Source organism: Canis aureus, chromosome 26, assembly GCF_053574225.1.
Source record: "Canis aureus isolate CA01 chromosome 26, VMU_Caureus_v.1.0, whole genome shotgun sequence".
Lineage (NCBI taxonomy): Eukaryota > Metazoa > Chordata > Mammalia > Carnivora > Canidae > Canis > Canis aureus.
The window spans coordinates 24,814,012-24,841,199 of record NC_135636.1 but is presented as its reverse complement, the minus strand read 5'-3'; the positions used below and the strand labels follow the sequence as shown (position 1 = coordinate 24,841,199).

The window sequence follows — 27,188 nt, the reverse complement described above, 5'->3', positions numbered from 1 at the left end:
CGTCATGGGGTCCAAAATTCTTCTTAAACTGGTGAACTAAAAGTCATCAAACAAAACCTAAATTGAGCTACCTCATGTCTGTGAGTGGCAAAAATCAGCATTGGAAAGATATTAATTTGCTCACATGAATATACAAAGTCAATGCAATTGAATCATAATTGTAAAAGGGTTTTTAATGAAAGTTGACAAAGTGATTCTAAAATGCATCTGGGGTGAGAAGAGACATAGAAGTTCTGAGCAACAGGACAAGGTGGGAAGGTTTGCCCCAAAGAGGTATGGAAACTTATTAAAAAGCTACTCTAATTAAGACAAAGCAGTTAAAAAAAATACATTTTGCATTAGCAAAACTCTCATTGCTGCTTGTACATGTTCTTCAGTTCGTTGGGAGAGTTCTGGTCATATCTTTTTTTAAAAAAAAAAAACTTATTTATTTACTTGAGACAGAGAGCAGAGCGAGCAAGAGAGAACATGAGTGGGGAAGAAGGCGAGGGAGAAGCAGGCTCCCCACAGAGAGAGAATCCAACAGGAGGGCTTGATCCCAGGATTCTAGGATCATGACCTGAGCTGAAGGCAGAAGCTTAAGTGACTGAGCCACCCAGGGACCCCCGGTCAAATCTTTCATGCAGTTAAAAATGCGACTATCTTCTTGCTATTTTGTTGTTACAGCTTTTTAAATATTCTCTCTCAGGCGCTGGCAAACTTTTTGTTAGAAGGTCGGACAGTAAATGCTTCATGCTCATAGGCCATCAGTCTGGGCTGCAATCACTTCTCTCTGATTTCAGCCTGAAAGAAGCCACAGATAATAAATCTGACAAACAGGCAGCTGTCACTTGCCCACCTCTGTCCCAAATGCAAGTCCTTATTAAATTCACTTTGCAAACATTTTCTCCTAGTCGGTAACTTTCCTTTTCTTTTTATTAACAGTATCTTTCAAAGAATAAAAGTTTTAAAGTTTTATGAAGTCAAATGGCTCAATATTTTCCTTTATAGATTGTCTTCCCCCTGTCTTATCTATAAAGTCCCTGCTAACCCAAGACCAAAAAGATTATTTTTGGTTTTTTTTATCCCTATCTATGGTTTCTTCTATAAGCTTCATAGTTTTAGGTTTTAAATTTAAGTCTATGATCTATCTGTTTGTATTAATTTGTTCTTAGTACTTTTGTGTAAGTTGTTCAGTAATACTGATATTAGGTGATTTTTTAAGACAATTAAATTTTGTGTATGCTATAAGGAAATGGTCAATATTTTCTTTTTTAGCAAGACCCATCTATTTGCTGTCTACAAGAGACTCATTTTAGACATAAGGTCACCTACATCCTGAAAATAAAAGGTTGGAGAACGATTTACCATTCAAATGGTCCTCAAAAGAAAGCAGGGGGAGCAATCTTCATATCAGATAAATTAAAGTTTATCCCAAAGACTGTAGGAAGAGAGGAAGAGGAACACTATATCATACTTAAAGGATCTATCCAACAAGAGGACCTAACAATCATGAATATTTATGCCCCAAATGCAGGAGCTGCCAAGTATATCAATCAATTAATAACCAAAGTTAAGACATACTTAGTTAATAATACACTTATACATGGAGACTTGAACACGGTGCTTTCTACAATTGATAGATATTCTAAACACAACATTTCCAAAAAAACAAGAGCTTTAAATAATACACTGGACCAGATAGATTTCACAGATAGTTACAGAACTTTACATCCAAATGCAGTTGAATACACATTCTTCTCAAGTGCACATGGAACTTAAACCACATACTGGGTCACAAATCAGGTCTTAACCGATACCAAAAGATTGGGATCGTCCTCTGCATATTTTCAGACCATAATGCTTTGAAACTAGAACTAAACCACAAGAAGTTTGGAAGGATTTAGAACACGTGGAGGTTAAAGACCATCCTGCGAAAAGATGAAAGGGTCAACCAGGAAATTAGAGGAGAATTAAAAAGATTCATGGAAACTAATGAGAATGAAGATACAACCGTTCAAAATCTTTGGGATACAGCAAAAGCAGTCCCAAGGGGGAAATACATAGCAATACAAGCATCCATCCAAAAACTGGAAAGAACTCAAATACAAAAGCTAACTTTGCACCTAAAGGAGCTGGAGAAGGAACAGCAAATAAAACCTTCACCCAGAAATATCAGAAAGGGAGACAGAACATGAAAGACTCCTAACTCTGGGAAACGAACTAGGGGTGGTACAAGGGGAGGTGGGCGGGGGGTGGGGGTGACTGGGTGACGGGCACTGAGGTGGGCACTTGACGAATGAGCACTGGGTATTATTCTATATGTTGGCAAATTGAACACCAACAAAAAGGGGATCCCTGGGTGGCGCAGCCGTTTAGCGCCTGACTTTGGCCCAGGGCGCGATCTTGGAGACCCGGGATCGAATCCCACATCGGGCTCCCGGTGCATGGAGCCTGCTTCTCCCTCTGCCTATGTCTCTGCCTCTCTCTCTCTCTCTGTGTGACTATCATAAGTAAATTTTAAAAAATAAAATAAATAAAAATTTTTAAAAAAGAACACCAATAAAAAATAAATTTATATTTAAAAAAAAAATCTTCACCCAGCAGAAGAAGAGAGTTAATAAAGATTCGAGCAGAACTCAATGAAATAGAGACAAGAAGAACTGTGGAACATATTAACAAAACCAGGAGTTGGTTCTTTGAAAGAATTAATAAGATAGATAAACCATTAGCTAGCCTTATTAAAAACAAAAGAGAAAAAACTCAAATTAATAAAACCATGAATGAGAAAGGAGAGATCACCACCAATACCAAAGATATACAAACAATTTTAAAGACTTATTATGAGCAGCTATACGCCAATAAATTAGGCAATCTAGAAGAAATGGACGCATTTCTGGAAAACCACAAACTACCAAAACTGGAACAGGAAGAAATAGAAAACCTAAACAGGCCAATAACCAGGGAGGAAATTGAAGCAGTCATCAAAAACCTCCCAAGACACAAAAGTCCAGGGCCAGATGGCTTCCCAGGGGAATTCTATCAAACGTTTAAAGAAGAAACGATACCTATTCTACTAAAGCTGTTTGGAAAGATAGAAAGAGATGGAGTACTTCCAAACTCATTCTATGAGGCCAGCATCACCTTAATTCCAAAACCAGACAAAGACCCCACCAAAAAGGAGAATTATAGACCAATATCCCTGATGAACAGGGATGCAAAAATTCTCAGCAAGATACTAGCCAATAGGATCCAATAGTACATTAAGAAGATGATTCACCATGACCAAGTGGGATTTATCCCCAGGATGCAGGCTGGTTCAACACTCGTAAAGCAATCAATGTGATAGATTACATCAACAAGAGAAAAAACAAGAACCATATGATCCTCTCAATAGATGCAGAGAAAGCATTTGACAAAATACAGCATCCATTCCTGATCAAAACTCCCCAGAGTGTAGGGATAGAGGGAACATTCCTCAGCATCTTAAAAGCCATCTACAAAAAGCCCACAGCAAATATCATTCTCAATGGGGAAACACTGGGAGCCTTTCCCCTAAGATCAGAAACAAGACAGGGATGTCCAGTCTAACCACTGCTATTCAACATAGTACTAGAAGTCCTAGCCTCAGCAATCAGGCAACAAAAAGAAATAAAAGGCATCAAATTGGCAAAGAAGAAGCCAAACTCTCCCTCTTCGCAGATGACATGATACTGTACGTAGAAAACCCAAAAGACTCCACCCCAAGATTGCTAGACCTCATACAGCAATTCGGCAGTGTGGCAGGATACAAAGTCAATGCCCAGAAACCAGTGGCATTTCTATACACAAACAATGAGACTGAAGAAAGAGAAATTAAGGAGACAATCCCATTTACAATTGCACCCAAAAGCATAAGATACCTAGGAATAAACCTAACCAAAGAGATAAAGGATCTATACCCTAAAAACTACAGAACACTTGTGAAAGAAATTGAGGAAGACACAAAGAGATGGAAAAATATTCCATGCTCATGGATTGGAAGAATTAATATTGTGAAAATGTCAATGCTACCCAGGGCAATTCACACATTTGATAGGGATGCAATCCCTATCAAAATGCCATGGACTTCCTTCAGAGAGTTGGAACAAATCGTCTTAAGATTTGTGTGGAATCAGAAAAGACCCCGAATAGCCAGAGGAATATTTTAAAAAGAAAACCATAGCTGGGGGCATCACAATACCAGATTTCAGGTTGTACTACAAAGTTGTGGTCATCAATACAGTGTGGTACTAGCACAAAAACAGACACATAGATCAATGGAACAGAATAAAGAATCCAGAAGTGGACCCTCAACTTTATGGTCAACTAATATTCAACAAAGCAGGAAAGACTATTCACTGGAAAAAGGACAGTCTCTTCAATAAATGGTGCTGGAAATATTGGACATCCACATGCAGAAGAATGAAACTAGACCACTCTCTTGCACCATACACAAAGATAAACTCAAAATGGATAAAAGATCTAAATGTGAGACAAGATTCCATCAAAATCCTAGAGGAGAACACAGGCAACACCCTTTTTGAACTTGGCCACAGCAACTTCTTGCAAGATACATCCACGAAGGCGAGAGAAACAAAAGCAAAAATGAATTATTGGGACTTTGTCAAAATAAGAAGCTTCTGCACAGCAAAAGAAACAGTCAACAAAACTAAAAGACAACCTACAGAATGGGAGAAGATCTTTGCAAATGACCTATCAGATAAAGGGCTAGTATCCAAGATCTATAAAGAACTTATTAAACTCAACAGCAAAGAAACAAACAATCCAATCATGTAATGGGCAAAAGACATGAAGAGAAATCTCACAGAGGAAGACATAGACATGGCCAACACGCACATGAGAAAATGCTCCGCATCACTGGACATCAGGGAAATACAAATCAAAACCACAATGAGATACCACCTCACACCAGTGAGAATGGGGAAAATTAACAAGACAGGAAACCACAATTGTTGGAGAGGATGTGGAGAAAGGGGGACCCTCTTGCACTGTTGGTGGGAATGTGAACTGGTGCAGCCACTCTGGAAAACTGTGTGGAGGTTCCTCAAAGAGTTAAAAATAGACCTGCCCTACACCCAGCAATTGCACTGCTGGGGATTTACCCCAAAGATACAGATGCAGTGAAACGCCGGGACACCTGCACCACAATGTTCATAGCAGCAATGTCCACAATAGCCAAACTGTGGAAGGAGCCTCGGTGTCCATCGAAAGATGAATGGATACAGAAGCTGTGGTCTATGTATACAATGGAATGTTACTCAGCCATTAGAAATGACAAATACCCATTATTTGCTTCGATGTGAATGGACCTGGAGGGTATTATGCTGAGTGAAATAAGTCAATCAGAGAAGGACAAACATTAAATGGTCTCATTCATTTGGGGAATATAAAAATTAATGAAAGGGAATAAAGGGAAAGGAGAGAAAATGAGTGAAAATATCAGTGAGGGTGACAAAGCATGTGAGACACCTAACTCTGGGAAATGAACAAGGGGTGGTGAAGGGGAGGTGGGCGGGGGGTTGGGGTGACTGGGTGATGGGCACTGAGGGGGGCACTTGGCGGGATGAGCACTGGGTGTTATGGTATAAGTTGGCAAATTGAACTCCAATAAAAAAATTTTAAGGTTTTTCTCTTTTAAAAAAACATATGAATATCTATTGTTTCATCATCATTTGTTGAAAAGATCCTTTCCACACTGAATTGCTTTGGCACCTCTGTCAAAAATCACTTGGCCAGATAAATATTGTGTGTGGGTCTATTTCTTCATTTTCTAGATGCCACAGGAAATTTTATTTTTAAGATATTTTTAAAATTTTTATTATTAAAGTTTCATACAGTGCTGTATTAGTTTTATATGTACAACATAGTAATTTGAAAGTTCTATGCATTATGTAATGTTCATCAAATTAAGTGTAATCACCATCTATCACCACATTATTCCAATACTATTGATTGTATTCCCCTGTCATTCCCATGACTTATAGGGCAGGGAAGCTTTGACAGAGATAGAGAAGTAGCTCATAGCAGTAAGACCTCATAAAAAGAACCACACATTTATGGAGTAGTTTGTTATATGGCAAAAGCAGCTGTGCTGATCAGTGAGTGCTGGATAATTTATCCCAATGGGAGAAAAAACACAAGATCCTTACCATTTATAATGCACAGACACACACACACACAGCTCAGAAGAATAAAGCTAGATCAAAGGTATAAATGGAAAGAGCAAAACTTCATCAAAAATTAAAAGCTTTTTTTTTTTTTTTTTTTGTATTACAAAAGCTCTCAAAGGATACTAACACTGTTGCTGTGTGGACCACAGCAAAGGAGCAAGAGGGACTCTCCCTCCCATGTAAGCCCATGGAAACAGAAAGAAAAATGCTGGTTGCAAACTGTATTACCCAAACAGCAGATAGAGCTTTCATAATATTCTATGAAGAATCCCTAAGTTGTATCATATTCTTATAACAGAGAGCTATAGAGCTGTGGAAAATTGATAAAATCAAGCAATGTACTGTAGAGCATGCAGGTATAGTTTAGGGAAATCAATCATTCATTCGCTCATTCATTCTTTCTTGTATTAATTCCCGAAATACTTCTTGAGCACTATGTGGCAGGCACTCTGCATGTCTGGACTCAGGGTGCAGATCAGAAAAAACACCTCTACTCCCTACTCCCCAGCCTCTCTGTATGAGTTCTGAGCTCTCCCACACCCATGTTCATCTTTGCCACTATTTAGAGCCTCCCAGTCCCTCGATGGGCTCCATTAATAGTTTTAGTAATACTTTCCTTATTCATTCCAAAAACGAGTCCTATGAAAACTGACATATATACAGTATATGGGGGACTCTTTGGAGTTTGGAGCTCAAAGCTTTGACCTTCATCCCAACTCCACACCTTGTAACCCCACCCCAGATTCAAAGACACTTCATTCAAAAACTTTCAAAGCCAAGATGTACAAACTCAGGATGCATGGGAGCTGGAAGCCTCTGAGATTTCCAAAAACATTTAGAGAAAACAAGAGCATTCCCAACATTTTTGTGAGGCTATATCCCCCTGGTATGTGCTGTGTGAAATAGTGGGCTCACCTTGGACTCCTCTGGACAGTCCATGATGGTGACATGACCTTCTCCCTATGTACTAAGGCCTGCCCCCAACTCACCTGTTATAGGTTCTGTCGCCTGCAGATGTAGGTGACTATGAAACTCATCACCAGCAGTACCTTGAAGCCCAGAAGGAAAGCCACAAAGAGAAGGACAGGCATCTCTGGACCTAAGTACCAATGGACAGAAGGAGACAGCAAATGGGGCTCCGTGAGTTTAAATACCTCACTCCACTCAGGAGACAAGGTGACCCAGTAGCTCAAAGCAGTAGAGGTGAGCTTACCTGAGCTTCCAATGGGCTTGTATGTGCCATGGGCTGCTGTGGACAATATGAGCTTGGCCTGGATGGGAGGCTGTGCCTCATGTTGCACCTTACAGGTGAGCACCCGCTCAGACTCCTGCCTGGACACATTCACTAAATGCAAGCTTTCCATGGTGTAGGTTCCATCACCATTCCGCTTGGATGTGAGTTGCTCAGCTCCCTTGAACATATGACAGTTGTCTATCCAGGTGAGATGTACACTCTGTGGATAGAATCTCTGCACGTGGCAGGTAATAGCCACCAAGCCCAAGGAGGGTGAAGACTGAGACACTGTCACTGTAGGAGAAACTGACACAGCCCAGATAAAGCAGACAATTACTATAGGAAATCCACTGTGAGAGTCTGGGGGCTCCTAACATGGGTAATCTGCTCAGGGCTTGCCCCAGAGGAGGATTCAGGTATCTGTTAACAGGTGCATGCATGAGTAAATGATGTCTGAATGAGAGTGTGCATTGAGTGAATGCATGCTTGATGCATAGGTGGATAGAGGAATGCATGGATGAAAGAATGATGAGATTGAGGAAAGTCATCAAAATCTCTCTGTTTTTTCCCCCACTTTGGCTATGAAATATGCAAAGATAAGTATTAAATTCCATTTAATAACCTACAAGTTCCTCTCTCTCTCTCTCTCGAATAAATAAAGAAAATCTTAAAAACCTCTCTCTCTCTCTCTCATGAATAAATAAATAACATCTTAAAAAAAAAAAGAACTTAAAAAAGGGGCAGCCCTGGTGGCTCAGCGGTTTAGCGCCGCCTTCAGCCTGGGGCCTGATCTTGAAGACCCAGGATCGAGTCCCACATCGGGCTCCCTGCATAGAGCCTGCTCTCTCTCGCCTGTGTGTCTCTTCTCTCTCTCTCTCATGAATAAATAAAATCTTTTTTTAAAAAAAGAACTTAATAACCTACAAGTTAGTTGCCTTACTCTGTGACTTGATAATTCTAAGATTTGAAGATTCACAGATTCTACATGGTTATGAATCCAAGATACTGAGATTTTGCATAGGAAGGAGAAGGGGGGCAGCCCCAGTGGCGCAGCAGTTTAGCGCCGCCTGCAGCCCAGGTCCTGATCCTGGAGACCTTGGATCGGGCTCTCTGCATGGAGCCTGCTTGTGTCTCTGACACTCTCTCTCTCTCTGTGTCTCTATGAATACATAAATAAATTAAAAATCTTTTTAAAAATTTTAAAAAAAGGAAGGAGAAGGGTTTACATAGGGTTTGGAGAGGTTTAGTAACTTTCCCAAGGTCACAAGGGAGCAAGACACAGTATGTTTTACCATCATGCTGATCTAACACCCCAACTTTAATACTATATGCATTTGTGATTCTTGTCTTCTGAAATTACATTCTATGACTTCTAGAATTCCTTTCAACTGATTTTTAGCTGTGCAGTAGAATGTAATCATAATGAAGAAAATCTGGAAGATTTTTAAATTCTATTAAATGTTATATATTTCAGTAGAATTCATATGAACACAAAAGCATGGTAGAGTGTAACCTAAACCAAGGGCAAGGAGATCCAGGTTGTGGTCCCCACAGTGAAACCACAGCCAAATGCAAGAGCTTGTGTGAGTCACTTTCCCTCTGTCTCTGGAATTCTTTTTTTTTTTTTTTTTTTGTCTCTGGAATTCTTAAATTATGCAATAGCCCAAGGTCAGATCATGTCTTACAGATCTAGTTAAGATAGATTTCACCCCTTGGTCTAGGGTAGAGAGAGTAACTCCTTAGGTAGTGCAAAACAAAGAACAAGGAGCATCTAACCCCCAAATATCCTTTTTCCATAATCAACCCAGCTAGCTCTATAAAATTCTGTCAGAGTTATTTAATGGATGGACAGCCAAGGCAGGTAAACACCCCAGGAGGTCTCTATCTGTACTCAGCATTTCCCCTTTGCAGGGATGACTCCCAAGCAAAGAAGTGGAGCCGGAGAAGGAATCAGGCCTAGTAACTGGGGTGATGTCCAGGAAGGATAGGCCAAGGTAAGGTACCCCCAAGCAAGTGTTATGGACTGTGGAAGTCAAAGGAGGGAGAGGCCCAAATGCCAATTCTAGCTGCCAGTGAGTTCTCCTGGCTGTGTGGTCCCCCAGCAGTATTAGGAAGACAGAGACCCAGACACAGGAGATGATCACTGCTTCCACACACAGAACAGCAGTGCATATGATATCTCCTCTAATCCTCACAGAATCAAATGAGCTAAACACGGAAGGGTACTTGGTATCAGAAAGCAACAACAAAAAGCCACTATAAGGAATCTATACAAAATGGGCCACAATTTCATAGAATTTGTCAAGGAAGAGTTGGTTGAAATTTCATCTTGAAAAACATTTCAGTGATAAAACTAATTTTATTTAATTTGTTTTCATTAAATGTAAAATATAAGCACACCTGTGCACCAACTCTTAGAAGGAACAGGTGTTGGGAGTGTAAGAAGGTAAATATACTTTTTCCCAAAACCTTATACTACAGTACCAACAAATCCATATAGTATCTACAGATATCACATTCACAGCACCATCATTAAAAGTAATTGAAAAATTACGTGAAAGCATTTGAATGTTCTACCAATTTTCACAGGGGCCTCTTTCAAAGTGTCCTCTTTTGAAGTGCCAATGGAATCATGAGCATCATGGATCTTTTTCTTCTTTTTCCATCTTGAAGCACTCAGAGGCTTTGCCTGTGATCCCAGCAGTTTCCCCACATCATTGGCATCAACTTCTTGAAATACAACTTTTGCAAGAACTCTGATTTCACTTTGCAAGGAATGCAGATTCTTTCTGCACAGTGTGGTCTCTTGTTTGCCACACTTCAATCAAAGCAATGCTGATCTCCAACAGAGGGTCTCTGAGCTCCACACCACCTACACCTTGCTGCCCTATCTCAGGGCAGCCAAGCTGGGAGGTGCCTCATACCTCCTGCAACTCCCACAACACTTCCCAGATTCTCCGTCTTGGGCTTTCTCCATGACCATGAAATGACACCCAAACCCAAACCATGCAAGCACATCCCAACTTCCTTACCCCACCCAGGGACAATCCTGAGGAACAGTCTACGCAGGTCCTGAGAGGGTCCCAGTGCTGTTGAGCCTCAGTTGTCCACAGGGGCACCCATTCAATAACTCACCCTCTCTTGGGTGTCCCATTGTCCCTGTCTGATGCTCCCCATCCCTTGTCCCAACCTGTGCCTCTGTGGATCATTTCCCAAATGCCTGCACCCAGACCTGTTTTGAGGCTCTGTTTTCAGGGGAGCCCAGATAAAGATGCCCACAATGGCATTTCCCTGATGGGAAACCTAACAGAGATGCAGCCAGTGTTAAGCAGCCAGAGGTTTGAGGGGGGGCTAATTTTATAAGTAATTATTCATTTGTGAATATTTGTATTTTCTATGATTTTTGCTTTTCTATATATGTGTTCAGCTTCAAGGAAATTATATAATAAATACTCAGATAAGGAGGACCCCCCTGAATGATCATTTTCCTGCTTTACACTCAAAGATAGGAGTGGGAGAGCCTAAGTAACTAAGCAGGCGATCCCACAGATGGTAAAAAGCAGCTAGAAGCCTGAATTCATATGAAAGGTCTCTCACTCACCAGCTTTACAACCTGGGGCAGACTTTACTTCTTTGAACCTCAATTTGCTTGTGTAAGTCACCAATATAGTGAGCACAAACAGTATAGGGCAGTGACACAAACTTAATAAGTGAACCCACACGAATGTGCCTTAATGACTGTGTGCTATGCTCATTTGAAGTGTTAATAACAATATTTTTATTCATATAAAATGATGCCTTTATTGCCATGATAATAGCAAAAATATTGAGGAAAATATTTTGTACACTTAAAAGTCCTACACACATTTAAGGAATTATTTTCTGCTGTGCAACCTTGGACCACTCACTTGCCTTCTCTGGGCTTTAGAGTTGTCATAAACAATGGGATGAGAGCTATAATTCCTTCTAAGCATGATACACACAACCTCACTGAATTTATAGACCTGCCAAGCACTGGTTCAGGCCAGGAAAATCAACAACAAAAATCAGATGAAAAAAAGACTTTTATGTCCACTCCATATAAAACAATAATAATAAAAATATGAAGTTCCTGAAAGATACTCTTCTCCATTTTACAGATGAGGAAACTGAGTCCAGAGAAGTGCCACTCTGAGTGATTCATATAAGCAAGGCCTGTGTTATGTACTTAACAGGTATTATATCACTGAATCCTTGCCACAACCAAGTGAGGGCTGTACCATTTTCAGAGGAGGAAATGGAGGCAGAGACATGCACAGCCCAACTCTGCACTGACCCACCTGAGCCGAGAGAATATTCTTACCACGGAGGTACTGGTCCAGGCTGATGGTTTTCTGGAAGAGTAGTGTGGACTTGTGATTGACATGGCACTGGACAAAGGAGAGCACGTCATCAGCCTGCAGCGGGACGAGCACTCTGCTGGTCACATTGTACGTGTCTCTGCTGAGGTGGACATGGGTCTGCCACTTGGGGAGCTTGTGGTTCTTCTTAAGCCAGGTCACAGTAACGTGACGTGAGGGGAATCCGGAGGACATGTAGGTCAGCTGGATGTTCGTGCCGGGCTCTGATCGCTGGAGGGGGCCTTGCAGGGAGTAAGAGTGGGTGCTCTGGCCTGCAGGGAGAGACCCCTCCCGTGAGAGGCACAGAGGTGCCCAGATGCCAGGAGCACAGCAGCGGGTATGGGGCTGACTCCCACCCACACCTCCCAGCAAACACCCACATCGCTGAATTCTTGCTTTCCAGCTCGGCTAACTCACCAGGTTCTCCCTGCAACCCTAGGAGTAGGGACTGTTACTATCTCCATTTTACAGGTGAAGAAACTAAATAAGGCCCAGACAGGCTAGGTAACCTCTCCATGGTCCTCAGCCAGCCAGTGACAGAGCCAGGGTTCTTAGCCAGGCAGTCTGGCCCCGGGGTCTGTGTCTGTGGTCACAGATCTGTGGTCACAGGTCACAGGCCTCAGGTCTGTCTTCCATCCCCAGAAAGAGTATAGCAGCTCCATGCTCAAGGCCCAGATCATATAAAAGCAGGTGGTACAGAGAATAGGTTAGGAGCATAGGCTATGAGGTCACATCCAACCCAGGTTTGCATTCCTGGCCCCTCCACTGGCTTAGCCTGGGCAACTTGGCTCTCTAAGACTCAGCTTCCCCATCTGCAAACTGGGGAGCATTCTTAATTTTTAGCCGGTAAATTAAGTAAAGTAACTAGAGTAGAATATAGTGATCACATAGTGATCATTCCATAAATGATCCTATCATCATCCTATACTCACAAGAACCATCTGAGAAATTGTTGTTTATTTCTAATGTTAGAGAAAGAAAAGGCTCAGAGAGGGTTAGTGACTTGCCCACGGGCCTCACAGCAAACAGCATCCATATTCCAAATCAAGGCTTGTGACTTCAGGTCATGGGCTCTTTCTGTTACAGGCCTTTACTTTCCTACTATTGGTACCATCATGAACAGTGAACTTCAATATTTTACTTCTTGCAGCAGGCTTTGGGTTGGGCACCCTGGAGACTGCAAGCAGTCGTGACACAGCACCCTTTGTGAGCCTCATTGTTCAGTTGCCAAGCAGGGGCCAAGGAAAGGAATCCCTGGCAGGTCCCGCGAGGCAGGTGCCACAGCTGTCAGGGCACAGATGAGGAACTGAACCCAGGACACAGATGGCTGGTGGCAGCTCTGTGGTGGAACACCGATCAGCTTAGCTCCAGAGTCTGGCCACCTCCAAACACAAGATCCAGAATCTGCTTCAGAGGAGTGAGAGTCCCATCACTGAGGAGAGGTGTAAGCAAACAGAGACCCATAGCAGGAGGGCCCCCGGGCTAAGTGCCACTGTGGGGACCAAACCATGTGCCTGGTCGTGGGGGGCGGGGGGCATTCAGGGAGCAGGAAATACCAGAAACAGAGCATGTGAGACTGAGATTTGAGAGGAGCAGTGAGATCACACTGAGGCCCTTATTCTCAGGCAGGAGGGGGAGAAAAATAGGAAAGAGCATATCGACGGGTATGACCCCAGCTCAGACGGCTGAGATCTCGCTCCTCTGCTGCCCGTCCTGTCATGTGCCAGCCAAGCCATGGAGGGCCTGGGGGACAGGGTCAGCCCCTACAGGTGTCAGCCAACACGTCAACGGAGGCCCGAGGTGGGGATGCTGAAGCTGCGCGGGTCCCAAGGTCCTCTCACACATAACAGAAAGGGGGCCCCAACCCTGGAAAAGGCAGGAGGAGAGACGGCCAGGCCGAAGCTGGAGTGAGCCAGTGAAGGGAGTGAGAAAGAAATACCGAGGGGGGCCCTTGACGGGATGAGCACTGGGCGTTATTCTGTATGTCGGCAAATTGAACACCAATAAAAAATAAATTTATTATTAAAAAAGAAAGAAAGAAAGAACCGACGCTGGCCTCCCAAGAGCAAAGACCAGTTTGGACGTTCCCACCCAGATCTGCGTGTCCCACTGGGCGAACGTTTCTCTGATTCGTGCCGGGCAACAACCGAAAAGGACCCGGAGAAACTGAACGGGGCGTGGGACGTCTCCCCTCGCCTGGGAGCAGGCCGGCCCGCGGGGACGCGGGGACGCGGGGGCGCACACCGCGGTCTGGCCAGCCACGCCCCCCAGCACCCCACCTTCGCGGGCAGCAGCGGGGGCCGAGACCCGCGCACGCGGCAGCCGCCTCCCCGCTTCCCCGCTTGCCCCGGCCCTGGAGGCTGTGGGTCGGCCCGCCGGGCCAGTCATTCCTTCTCCCGAGCTGAAGGAGGCAGCCCCAAGGTTGGTCCCGCCGCGTGCGCTTCTCGGGAGGAACTGCTAGCAGGCAGCTCCCCCTAGTGGACAAAGGCATCCGCGGCCACAAAGGACAGGAGGTGGGGAGGAGGGAGGGAGAGGGGTAGGATGGGGAGGGGGAGGGGGTTAGGATGGGGAGGGGGGAGGCGGTTAGGAAGGGGAGGGGGGAGGGGTTTAGGATGGGATGGAAGGAGGGGGTTAGGATGGGGAGGGGGGAGGGGGTTAGGACGGGGAGGGGGGAGGGGGTTAGGAAGGGGAGGGGGGAGGGGGTTAGGATGGGGAGGGGGGAGGCGGTTAGGATGGGGAGGGGGGAGGGTAGAAAGAGGAAGAGGAGGAGATGGTAGGAGGAAAGAGAAAGGACAGAGAGACAGAGAACACTGGATAGTAGAGAGGAGAGTCTTGCTCCAGCATCCATTCTGTTTCCCAGCTAAGGGAGTGAAGAATTCTGGCCTCTCTTTAAAATTGACTCCCAGAAACTTTCAGCTGAACCAGTCTTGATTAAAAGCCTTCCAAAAAACAAACAAAAACCACAAAAAACTTCAATAATAAATCAAGAAAGAAAGAAAGAAAGAAAGAAAGAAAGAAAGAAAGAAAAAGAAAGAAAGAAGGAAAGAAAGAAAGAGAGAGAGAGAAAGAAAGAAAGAAAGAGAAAGAAAGAAAGAAAGAAAGAAAGAAAGAAAGAAAGAAAGAAGGAAAGAAAGAGAGAGAGAGAGAAAGAAAGAAAGAAAGAAAGAAAGGAAGGAAGAAAGAAAGAAAAAGAAAGAAAGAAGGAAAGAAAGAAAGAGAGAGAGAGAAAGAAAGAAAGAAAGAGAAAGAAAGAAAGAAAGAAAGAAAGAAAGAAAGAAAGAAGGAAAGAAAGAGAGAGAGAGAGAAAGAAAGAAAGAAAGAAAGAAAGGAAGGAAGAAAGAAAGAAAAAGAAAGAAAGAAGGAAAGAAAGAAAGAGAGAGAGAGAAAGAAAGAAAGAAAGAGAAAGAAAGAAAGAAAGAAAGAAAGAAAGAAAGAAAGAAAGAAAAAGAAAGAAAGAAGGAAAGAAAGAAAGAGAGAGAGAGAAAGAAAGAAAGAAAGAGAAAGAAAGAAAGAAAGAAAGAAAGAAAGAAAGAAAGAAAGAAAGAAGGAAAGAAAGAGAGAGAGAGAAAGAAAGAAAGAAAGAAAGAAAGAAAGAAAGAAAGAAAGAAAGGAAGAAAGGCCTTCTTGGAAGAGATCTTGGCACCCAGCAGTCCACAGTCTCTGCCGTTTCCTGCAGTCAAGCATTAAGGCAGAGAAATCCCTACCTGAGAAGTGCCTAGTATTGGAAAAGGAAAGTCCTGCTCCTTCTTGGTGGGAGTGTGGGGGAAGAAGGGGGTGTGGAGTTTAGGGTGAATGACTAAGAGTTTTGTCACCAGCCCAAGGCATCCTCCCTTCCTTCACCTTCATCCGATGCTTCCCTGAGTCCTGGACCTACTACTGCCTGCACCCTAGTCCGAGGGTAGGTGGGAGTGTTCATGCCTGACACCACCTAGCCACGCCACCTGGAGAGCCAGCAAGAGATGGAACCCACCTTTTCCCAACCTGGGCACCTGGGCATGCAGGGTGATATTGGCTTGGACTGGGGGCTGCTCATCCTGGACCACCCAGCAAGCAAACTCACTCCCATTCAGCGTGGCCTCTGCCTGCCATGTGTGCTCCAGAGAGTAGGTCCCATCTGGGTTTCTCGTGACCTGTGGGGACTCCACCTCCTGGACCTTGTGTCTGTTCTCCATCCAGATGAGACGTAGGGGGGAGGGGTAGAAGTGGCTCACGTGGCAAGTGAGATTCACTCTCTGATGCACGTGGATGTGCGTCCTAGAGGTCTTGGTGCTGATCTTCAGGGTGGGGACAACTAGACAAACAGAAACATCTGTTGAAATTACCCCTGCCTGCCCAGCCTGTTCCTTCTCCCAGGAACCCACCACAAGACCTCCCACTCTCTCCTCGGTTACTTTTTTTTTTTTTTTTAATTTTTATTTATTTATGATAGTCACACACAGATAGAGAGAGAGAGGCAGAGACACAGGCAGAGGGAGAAGCAGGCTCCATGCACTGGGAGCCCGACGTGGGATTCGATCCCGAGTCTCCAGGATCGCGCCCTGGGCCAAAGGCAGGCGCCAAACCGCTGCGCCACCCAGGGATCCCTACTTTTTTTTTTAAGAAATAATATTTTCTTGTATCCTCAATGTAAGGCAAATAAAGTGAAATGTTACTGTTCATTAAAAATGGGTAGGCGGGGATCCCTGGGTGGCGCAGTGGTTTAGCGCCTGCCTTTGGCCCAGGGCGCGATCCTGGAGACCCGGGATCGAGTCCCACGTCGGGCTCCCAGTGCGTGGAGCCTGCTTCTCCCTCTGCCTGTGTCTCTGCCTCTCTCTCTCTCACTGTGTGTCTATCATAAAAAAAAAAAATAAAAAATAAAAAAAAAATTTTAAAAATGGGTAGGGTGTCTGGTATATCAGTTTTTGTATGTTTGAAATAGTTCACCTCATGAAATGTAATTTTACAAATGAGTAAAATATGATGCCCACAAGGACAGGGATTTAACTTTATTGCTGTATCCCCAGCACCTACAATAATGCCTGGCACACGGTAGACATTCACTACTGGTTGAACAAATAAGATATTTTTTAAGGGACGCCTGGGTGGCTCAGTGGTTGAGCATTTGCCTTCTGCTCAGGTCGTGACCCCGCGCCGCCACCTACTGCACCCCCACCTTGGAGCACTTGGGAGAGATTCATGGTCTTTCGCAGAGGCTCTTTCAGCGCCGTGTAGGTGACTTCACAGGTGATCCCCAATAAGATATCTTGGTGGGCCAGTGTCACCCACACCTTACTGGTGATAGAATAGTTGCCTTTGTCATTAATCACCAGGTACTGAGCTGAGGCTGGATGCTCGTCTCTGCCCTTCTTCCAGGTGACATTGAAGTCCCAGGAGCTAAAGGGGCCAGCAGTACAGTTGAAAGGCACCGGATTTCCTGGGGTTGTCCTCTGAGATGGGCCCATCAGAGAGATGAAGGGCTGCCCAGCTATGAAAGAGAGCTTGTGACCACACAGAACAGGATGCATACGACACTCAATGGCCCTTGAGGGCTGCCCATGGCACGTCAGGCCTTGTGGGCTTAACTACGCACTGTGTCTCGTTCCAGCCATGGGGAGCATAAAACGGAAGATTACAAGTAAACAAGCAAATATGTCATTAAAACTGGGGCTCAGCTTCAGGGAAATGTGAAGTGCAAGGTAAAAAAAGTGCCAGAAGGCTTATTCTAGAAGAGAATGTAGAAGGCTTCCTGAAGAAGGTGACATTTCGAGCTGAACCTGAGGGATGGATAGGAGGCAGCCATGAGAAAGGGCAAAGGAAGAATGTTCTAGAAAGTGGGAACAGCCTTGGAAGAATACCTTGGAAGGAAGAGCTTGGTGGGCTTGAGAGGCTGAGAGAACCAAGCATCATGAACTGAGAGGTCCACATGGGGAAGAGCCTGTGGTACAGGGTGATGCCTCTGACTCTATTCTGAGTGTGACGGGAAGCCATTGGAGATTGTGAACGCAAGGGCAGGTGGCCTCATAGACATGGTTTAGAAGGAAACTGGTTGCTGTGTGGAGGATGGAAGGGAGGATGGCAGGATGGGAGTAGGGACACCAGTAAGGAGGCAGCACAGGCCTGCCTGGATCAGGGTGGTGGGTAATGGGGGGACCCGAGACCCATGTGACAGATACAGCCAGCAGGACTTGGTGACTGAAAAGGTCTGTCCTCCACTATGGGGACACCGTGGATTATGGGGAAATGTCTCCCAGGCTTTTCTCTTGGACATCAGGTGGATGGTTCTGGTTTTGGGGAGAGATGTGGTGAGGACTTGAGATTTCCCTCTTGGACATCAGTGTGAAGTCGAAAGCCACCTGGGGCAGAGACGTTTGGCCCTCCTAATCAGGTCCTTCAATGTGCACATCTCATTGGCATCTACCCTCTGCTTGCTCACCTCCAGGGTTGGGGAGCTCTCTCTACCTGAGGCAGTATTGCCCATCCTCTTCTAGCCTAGCATCTGCATCCTAGTGTCATCCCAGGACAACTGCAGAACTAGATTCTCTTCCCCCTCCAGGCACTCTGAACACCCAAGAAACTGATCAGAAGTCTTAGAATGAAGCTGCACATCTACAAAACATCTTCCTCCCCGTGGAAGATGGGGGAATTCATCCCAGAAAAGGAGACAGAGACAACGAGGTTTAGTGACCTGTACAGGATCATCCAGCCTGCTGCGGGCTAAGAAGGAATGTCAGGCAGGTCTATCTGATTGAGAGTCCTGTACTCTTCCCACAACGCCAGAGATACCAACACTCGAGGGCCCTCTAACTCTGTCTCTCTGGCCCTCTTGCCCTCTCTGACCTAGGTCTGCTAGCCACTCAGACCAGAGCTGACATCAGGGAGCCCAGGTGGGAGGTGGACTCTTTTTCTCTCCCTGTGCTTCCTCAGTCTCTAGCCCTCGTGTCCTCCTGACCCCCAACCTCCCACCACCTTCATTTCCTACCATGTCTACAGTGAGGAAAGGACACAAACAAACACCTTGTCGTAGGCAAAGGGCTAAGCTAAGTCCTCTAGGGCCCAGACCCCTGCAACACAAGACAGCTGGGTTTAGGGATTCCCCAGGGCCTCCCTGCCAGCTCTGAGGGTGTCTTTGGGCAGCACCCAGGACTTACCTGTGAGTCCCAGCAGAAGGGTGGGCAGCAGGGTGCCCAGGGCCTGCCCACGTGTAGTGGCCATGGTGAGGAGGCTCAGTGTCCCAGGTCCGTGCTGGGCACCAACCCTGGATGACTCTGAATGAGCCTGGAAGCTACTGCTTGGTCTCCCAACAGTTGAGGACCAGTCACACACTTCCTGGACACATGCCCACTCAGAGTCTGGAGCAGTGGCTTGAGCCACAGAGAGAGAAGTGGTCTCTGTGGCCCAGGCCTCCTTTCTAAGCCCAAACTCCCAAGCCTGGGGCCTGTAGCCAGGGAGATGTCTGCTACTTTTAGCCTGGGTGCTGACTATCCCTGAAGCCGCATGAGCGGCAGTGGGAGGAGGCCGGACTCCACCCTGAGTTTAGAGCCACAGAGCTCCCTGGGATGTGCGGAGCGTCCTCGACACTGAACAAATGTGACTAATGGCCTGCTCTGCCCAGCCCACTATGCCTCCTGGGTCTACAGAATGGGTTGGATAAAGTGAGCTGGGACATATGCAACCAAATAAAACCAAGGAAAGGGCACAGACGGAAACCCAGTTTCACTAGGCTGGCGCAGTGTGGTGGGGCTTCTCCTGGTGCCCAGAATGATCTAGCAGGCTCTGAGTTGGGGGAAGCCAAATGTTAAATACAGCTACCAAGACCCTGGTCTCTCCCCTTGGCCACTCCCCACCCCCTTATGCTACTAGATTTGGCTTCCCAATGGCTAGCTCTGACATGTATACTTATTCGTTCTTGATCCCTTTTCCCAACGAACAATGATTGGCAGTGAGGATTGCTGTCTTTCCTTCATTGCTGTCACCAGCCTCTAGCAATGTGCTGGGCACATGGTAGGGACTCAATAATAATAAATGGGACCAGGTACCTTCTCAGGGCTAATAAAAAGTGGCAAAAACTGGCTGGGCCCCCAGCCATCTCACTGCCCCCATGCTGTCTGTTTCACCTACCCAGCTGTGGAGAGAGTGGTTAGCCTTGGGGAGACTGCCTTGGAATCTCTCCCTTTGTCACCTCAGCCAGGCATGGCATCCCCCCAAATATAGTTCCTAGGGATGGGGTGCCTGCAGGAAGGAGAAGTAAGCTTTTCCTCCTCCAGGTTTCTCCTGAGGCCAACCACCAGTGGGCTTCCTACACTAAAAGGAGAAAAAGGAAGTGAAAAGAGATGGGGCAGTGGAGGTACAGCCCGCACTTCCCCCCTGTGGACTGGCTGGGAGCCAGGTCCTCAGAGAGCCCCCAGGAAGGAGGATGGCTAAGCTCAGAGTGTCCTGTCAGCAGCCTGCTCACAAGGGTCCCAGAAGCAAGAGATTGAAGCATGGACTCTGAGGGCAGAGCTGCAGAGCTGGATCAGACCGGGCAGGAGAGACAGCTGTGCTGTGGGCACCCCCATTCCACACACACGTGCATGCCCACACATGCGCATGCCCACATGCACATGCACTCCCCACACCCACATGCACGTGCATTCCCTACACACATACACATGCATGCATGCATGCCCACACGAACGTGCACTCCCACAGGGCCCTCAGAAGGACTCACATCTGGGACCCGATTAGGGACTGGATGAGGAACAAAAGGACCACTTTGCCTCCAACCCTTCCAGATCTCACAGCAGAGATTTGGGGGCTGCGCTGGTGGTGGGGAGGGAAGGAGTAGTGTTGGCCCTGTGCTGGATGTATTGTTGGCATCTGGAAACCGTTTTGATGGGGCTAGGCTTTAGACAGGGCCTAACACAGAAGAGCTTTTTCATAAGAGTTTGATGAAATGATTCATCTGTGGCCACCCATTCTTTCAACTCTCCTAGAGCATCTTCCGGCAAGTGTCCAGAAATGTGGGCTTTGCCTAAGAGATGGAGAGGCAAGCAGAAGAAATGTGACAGAGCTAGGCTGGAAGCAGGGCTCAGAGAATAAATAAAACTAGTGTAGGCCGGGACCCCTGCCAAGTTCAGCAGCTCAATGAAGTGGTTGCACCAGTCACAGGACCTTGGTCAAACCCGAGCTTCAGTTTCCTAACATGTAGCAAGAGGCTAGTGATATTTATCTGTGACTGAGTCTTGTGTATATAATGTCTGAAGTCCTGAGCATAAGATAAAAGCTAAATAAATGTGAGCTTCCATCCTGAGAAGTGCGACCCAGTCCCAATACCTCTTAGGCTTCTTCCACCTGTTAACTCCTCCTACTCACCTTTCTGCTCTTATCTCAGCTCTCTCAGTGGAAAGACAGTGAGAGCCACAGGGAGCTTTAGATTTCTAGTATCCATGCTGAAAAAGTAAAAAGAAACATGAAATTAATTTTAACTACTATATTTTAACTCAACATCTGAAATCCTATCATTTCAAAAAGTAAACGCTATAAAAATACTGTGATGTTTACACTTTTTTCTTTAGTCTCTGAAAATTTCAACAAAATGAAATGTAGTCTTACCAAAAAATAAAGTTGTGTTTAATAAAGAAACCACTTCAGTTTTTAAATTTCAATTAATTAGAATTAGATGCAATTAAAAATTCAGTTCCTCCACCTGCATTTTGCCCCATGCAAAAGAATGAAACTGGACTGCTTTCTCATCCTATACACAATAAAACCTCCAAATGTATTAAAGATCTAAATATGACACCTGAAATCACAAAACTTCTTAAAGAAAACACAGATCAATAATATCTCGGACATTGGCCTTACTAACATTTTTTTCGATATGTTTCCTGGGGCAAGGAAAACAGAAGCAAAAATAAACTCTTGTGGCTACATCAAAATAAAAGGTTTTTGCACAGGAAAGGAAACCATCAACAAAATGACAAGCCAACCTACCAAATGGGAGAAGTTATTTGCAAAAGGTGTACCCAATAAGGGATTATTATTCAAATATATAAATAACTTCTACAACTCAACACCAAAAAAACCTCTCCAACCTGATTTTAAAATGGGCAGAAGACCTGAATAAACATTTTTCCAAAGAAGACATGCAGTTGGCCAACAGACACATGCTCAGCATCACTCACTATCAGGGAACTGCAAATCAAAATCACAATGAGGTATCACTTCACACCTGTCAGAATGACCAGAATCAAAAAGATAAAAAACAATAAGTGTTGCTGAGGATGGGAAGGAAAAGGAACCCTCGTGCACTGTTGGTGGGAATGCATATTAGTGCAGCCACTGTGGAAAACAATATGGAGGTCCGTCAAAAAATTGAAAATAGAACCCTATGATCCAGTAATTCCACTACTTATCCACTATTTATCCACTTATCCACTATTTATCCAAAGAAAATGAAAACAGTAATTTGAAAAGATATATGTATCCCTATATTATTGCAATATTTACAATAGCCAAGATAGAGATATAACCTAAATATCCACCCATAGATAGAGAAGATATTATATATATATACACACACAATGGAATATTACTCACCCCTAAAAGAAGAGGAAATCTGGCCGTTTGCAACAACATGGATAGAGCTAGACAGTACAATGGTAAGTGAAGTAAGTCTGAAAGAGAAAGGCAAATACCATATGATTTCATGCATATGTGGAATTTAAGAAACAAAGCAAATGAACAAACTAAGAAAAAAAGAGACAAGCAAACAAAACTCCAGACTCTTGAATACAGAAAGCAAACTGATAGTTCCCAAGGGGAGAATGGGTGGGAGGATGAGTGAGATAGGTGATGGGGATTAGGAGTACACTTATCATAATGAGCAATGAGTAATGTATAGTATTGCTGAATCATTATATTGCACACCCAAAACTCATATAATACCATATGTTTACTTCAATTTTAAAATATGTGTGTGTGTGTATATATATATATATTTTTAAATACATTTTATAAATATGTATATATTTTTTTTAATTCACTTCTTTTGTGGCACTTGCCACATTTCAAATGTTCAGTAGCCATTGGTTGCCATTTTGGACAGTACTGTCTTGGGTGAAACATTCCTTCCTTAGGAAAGCCATCTTTACCCTGATGTTCAACCCCCACCCCCCCACACACACACACAAATTTGGGTACTTCTCTAGCATAGCACTTTTCACCGATCTAATTTATTTTATAACTTGCAATTAGTTGCATAATTTCCTTTATTAAACTGTAAGCTCTGTGAGGGCAGTGCCCATGTTTTTGTTTACCACTGTGAATAAGTGCCGGAGGCATGGTAGGTGCTCAATGAATGTTTGTTGGTTGGATGAACGAATGTTTGGATAAACAAACAAGAAAGGATGTGTGCTCTGGGGGTAAGGAAAAGGAGGAGGCACTGCTAATGAGAAAGCAGAGAAGGCTTCCTGGAGGAATTGACTTTGTCCCCAAGGGCCCTGTTCTTCCCTTAGTCTTCAATCATGCCACCTGCAAGAAAGGAAGGGACTGGCAACACCAGGCTGGGGCTCTAAGGGGTATAACCGTGGGCAATCTGCCTATGAAGGGCAGCTGAAGCTGGATGTCTTGAGGAGAAGTGGGAGATTAGAATCCTCTCTGGGGTTGCCTGAGGAGTGCCAAGGTAACCACAAGGCTCAGCCAAGCTGGACCTTGTGCCCATTGGGCGAGGCTAGGCGAGGGGAGCCACACCAATCTTCTTGATTCCAGTGACAGCAGGAAGTGGATCTCAAACAATTTGCAAGTACAATGTCTTATGGATGGAAGGCCCCAAGAGAATAATGCATCATGAGTGTGGACCCGAGCCCTGGCCTAATGGGCTGAAGAGTCAGAGAGACAGAACCTAGTTCCTCAGAAAAGAGACAACAGTGATCCCTAAAATCCAACCCCGTCTTGCAAGGATCCATCACCATTCCCCCTACCTCATCTTCTCAGATGAGGCTTAGATTCAGCCTAGACAAGCCACTCCTGTCACCCTGCTGCTCCTCCAAAAATGTGTGTCTCCCAAGACGGTGATCCATCTCCTTGAGGACAGGAACCACTGTCCACTTGCTCCATGTCTGAGTCTTCAGTACCTAGCACAGCACCTGACACATGTATGCTAAATGATTTCATTTCATTATGAGTTTTCTCATTCCCACAACAGCTCTTTATAGAGCACCAATTACATGCCAGGAGCCAGCAAGCCGCTGAGCAAGTGAGCAGTGAGCACTTGCTCACTTGGTCTCCACCCTCCATTCTCAGGAAGCTATGTTCTAGAAGGGAGCCTAAAAATAAAAGAACAAGTATGCACCATCATTTCAGGGAGGGTTAACTGATATGAAAGACTGCATGGGAAAACCTCGGGGGGGGGGAGGGGTGGAGGGAGATGCATGTGAACTGAGACCTGAATGAAGGGAAGCCACGGGCCCATCTTGGAGAAAAGAGCTGCAGAGAAGGACTCAGCATGCAAGGTGGGTGTGAGCTGGGTGCAGCTGGTTGACAGCAGGTCATCAAACAGGAGCAGGGGGAGGGGGACAAATGGTCATGGCAGAAACCACAAGGCCTTGTCTCATGGGCTGTGGTAAAGAGGTTGGATTACAATTGTATGCAATGCATCAATAGGCTGAGGGCAGAGGTGTGATAAGATCTGATTTGTAAGTACTCGCAGGTGGCTGGGAGCGGGGTAGGAGGAGGGTCAGGGTGGTGGGGGAGGAGGGTGGTATGGGGAGTGGAGGAGGTAAAGCAAGAGGCCACTGTAGCTGTGGAGTCTGGAGCTTGGGGGAGAGACAAGGATAGTGGGGAGGGGGAGATAGACATTTGCAAAGTGTCAGCAGGTGAAGGGTTTCCATACTGCATGAGGTAGGGGCAATTGGGAAAAAATGGAGAGGACGGAGAGGGGGAGGGTCCCAGGGCTGGGGTTGTGATCTGGGCTCTGCTACCAGTTTGCAGGGTGACCTTGGGCCACCTCTCTGGGCCTCAGATTCTACAACTGGACTTGGAGAGGTTTGAGTCAGGTGACCTCCAAGGACCCTCTTGCTTGAATATTCACCAGCTGGGTTCCTTTCCTGCAGAGAGGGGTCCTCCCCAGCCCAGGCCTCCCACACACAGTGCCTGCTAAGCCTGCTTCTCCAAGCAAAGGGCAGAGTGAGCACTACAGGTGTGAGACCCCTGCAGCTGCGCAGGGCATGCACTATGACAGACTTGCACCTGATGTCCTGCTCTGCCATCACGACCTTGAAACTCGTAATGATTTCTGAACAAGGGGCCCTGCATTCTCAGTTTGTACTGTTAATTATGTGGCCTGTGCCACCACCTGGCCTTGGCCTCCTTGCCGAGAGGAGGTGAACTGCCACAGAGGTAGGTAGCAGGCATCCTGCAGGGTGGTAACAGATAAGGTAGGAGGCCCCCCAGGCCACTGAGCACCAAGATGGGGGACCCTGGCTGGGCTCCCTGTCCCCAGCACCTAGTAGGTGTCTACTAGGCAGCTGCCATGGAAACAGGGGAGGTGACTGTAGGTGACTGTACATGTAGGTGCAGGGTGACTGGGAGGGCCTGTGAGGAGACAGACTCCAGGCAATGGAAGGCCAAGAGTAGAGAGTAGGGGAGGGGCAGGCTCCTAGGCTTGGGGGCAACCTGGGCTTGGGCTGGGGGTGAGGGGCATCTACCTCGGAGAACTTCAGATAAGCTGGAAGTCCCACGAAGAGGAGGGTCCCCCTGCAGGGTCACGTGGGCCACCTCGCAGATGACCTGGGAGCGAACATCCCCCGGGGCCAGCACCAGCTTGGTTGTGCTAGAGATGCTGTAGGAAGCGTTGTCTTCGTCTCGGTACACACTGGTATGAGAGGCTGTCAGTTCATTCCCGTTTTTGAACCATCTCAGGGTGATGTTTCTGTGGGAGAAGCCGTGCGACTTGCAGGTGAAGCTCACTGTCTGCTGAGGCATGACCCTGGCCGTAGGGCCGGACACCACGGGGGTAGAGGGTTTGGCTACAAGAGGAGCATCAATGAACAGTAAGCATGACTGTGGTCATCAGCACTAACCGTACGTGTGTGACACTGTGGAGAAGCCTCAGCCCTCCTGATAGTGTGAGGAGGGCAGTGTCATCTCCTCATCAACCGAGGAGGACACGAGGTTCCAGAGCTGAACTGTGAATTGGGCCCAGGGGCTCAGGTGCAGTTAGTTCCAGGCCTGACCTCAGAGTCCCTTCTCTCCTCTGCCAGGTGACTTCCCAGCAATCTGGGCACAGGAAGGACATTTCTGATGGCTCTCACTCTTGGTATCCAGGGTTCCTCCCTCCCACCCTGGAAACCTCAGAGAGCCTGTGCAGCTTCCTTACAGAGGAAGCAGGGGCGGAGCAGGACCCCATGGAAGCCAGAACCAGGCTGGTTGGCTGACCAGAGGTGTGGCCATGGCACAGCACGGCTCCCCCATTTGTGAAATGGGACAGCGGGCATTTCTCTTTCCCTGGGGTTGCAGTGAGGGGCAAGTGAGGCAATGACGCAGTTGTTTGGAATTTAACACAGAAATGCAGATGAAAGGAGCAGATGAATCAGAAAGTGACCTACAATTAAGTCAACCTCATTATAATGTTGAATCCCCCTGTGAATATTCTCCTCAAGCCCTAGTAAATGGAGCTGCTTGCCCCTGTGCAGAGCTTGGCTTTGGAAATTTTTCCCTATGATTTCCTTATCTGTAAAAATGAAGACAACTTTGTGAGAGAACCCCCCTGGATAGTCTCTGTCTATACCTCACCAAGGAACCAAACTATTTTCATCCGGGTACAAAGAGGTTACTCCGACCCCTTACTGCATCCCTAGGGACTTCCTGTGGCCTCCAGGCTTCTTGTCCACAACTGAGCAAGTGTCCCACTTTCCCTGCCCGACAGTGACACCATCCTCCTTTTCCTCTGAGTTTCTGCACTGCAAGCAATTATGGGGAAGGGTCCTTCTGGCTGCCAAGACTTGCTGATGCCACAGCAACAGAGGGAAGACGTGGGGTCCCAAGAACTGAGTCTAGAATAGGAACTCTTGCTCAAGAGACTTAAAACACCCTCCAGAAGACGCCCCCCGTCGTCCTCAGGGGATGTGCCACTGGGAAGTTCTGTAATACTTGTACCATCAGGATGAAGCTACCTTCCCTGTCTCTGTCCAGGGGCTGTGGGGAGATTAAGTCACTATTTTGTGATTTAGAACTCGAATTGCATGAAGCTTTCTTTACAGACTCACAACATATGCCCAAACTCTGGCATCATTTCCAAAGTGAGATGTCAGAGTAAACATTGAGCCTGTGCCTCTTCTCACTGTGATTTTTCTGAAGCTGAAAGAAAGACATTGACCCACCTCTCTGCCAAGGGGGCATTTATTGTCACTGGAAGGGAAGGGAACT

The 27,188-nt window shown here is 45.9% G+C and overlaps 3 protein-coding genes across 9 annotated transcripts in view; 1 reads left to right on the top strand and 2 right to left on the bottom strand.

Annotated features, from left to right (window-relative positions):
- The window catches only part of LOC144298082 (uncharacterized), an 83,531-nt gene that overhangs the window by 40,237 nt on the left and 16,106 nt on the right, over positions 1-27,188 (top strand). The gene's annotated exons all lie outside the window — the stretch shown is intronic.
- LOC144298074 (signal-regulatory protein beta-1-like) lies at positions 148-20,108 on the bottom strand. 4 transcript variants are annotated; one of them, XM_077872479.1, is made up of 7 exons: positions 19,902-20,108; positions 16,957-17,268; positions 15,775-16,095; positions 11,768-12,076; positions 7,405-7,731; positions 7,181-7,290; positions 148-783 (listed from the first exon to the last, which is right to left on the bottom strand). In XM_077872479.1, exons 2-6 carry the CDS (start codon positions 17,243-17,245, stop codon positions 7,184-7,186), a joined length of 1,353 nt encoding a protein of 450 aa, XP_077728605.1. In that variant the 5' UTR covers positions 17,246-17,268; positions 19,902-20,108; the 3' UTR covers positions 148-783; positions 7,181-7,183. The 4 variants fall into 4 exon arrangements, with proteins under 4 accessions (XP_077728605.1, XP_077728604.1, XP_077728606.1 ...); XM_077872478.1 differs by lacking the exon at positions 19,902-20,108 and adding an exon at positions 18,932-19,806; XM_077872480.1 differs by lacking the exons at positions 16,957-17,268; positions 19,902-20,108 and adding an exon at positions 18,932-19,821.
- The window catches only part of LOC144298080 (signal-regulatory protein beta-1-like), a 25,111-nt gene continuing 15,205 nt past the window's right edge, over positions 17,283-27,188 (bottom strand). Inside the window, exons 3-6 of one of the 3 annotated variants that reach the window (XM_077872492.1) lie at positions 25,469-25,789; positions 22,362-22,438; positions 21,135-21,211; positions 17,283-17,557 (exon numbers count right to left, since the gene is read on the bottom strand). In XM_077872492.1, the coding sequence (XP_077728618.1) occupies positions 21,200-21,211; positions 22,362-22,438; positions 25,469-25,789 (410 nt within the window). In that variant the 3' untranslated portion in view covers positions 17,283-17,557; positions 21,135-21,199. Of the gene's footprint in view, positions 17,558-20,466; positions 20,794-21,134; positions 21,212-22,361; positions 22,439-23,743; positions 23,909-25,468; positions 25,790-27,188 lie in introns of those variants that run through there. The other 2 variants (XM_077872494.1, XM_077872491.1) reach the window with 2 other exon arrangements.

Bases quoted from the DNA above. Each gene is read 5' to 3' on its own strand.
- LOC144298074 (XM_077872478.1), bottom strand. From the start codon at position 18,995: ATGGCCACTACACGTGGGCAGGCCCTGGGCACCCTGCTGCCCACCCTT. The intron at 17,269-18,931 runs GTAAGTCCTGGG...TCTCTTTCATAG, and splicing joins CCTTCTGCTGGGACTCACAG to CTGGGCAGCCCTTCATCTCT. The intron at 16,096-16,956 runs GTGGGGGTGCAG...CTGTTTGTCTAG, and splicing joins TCTCTCCCAAGTGCTCCAAG to TTGTCCCCACCCTGAAGATC.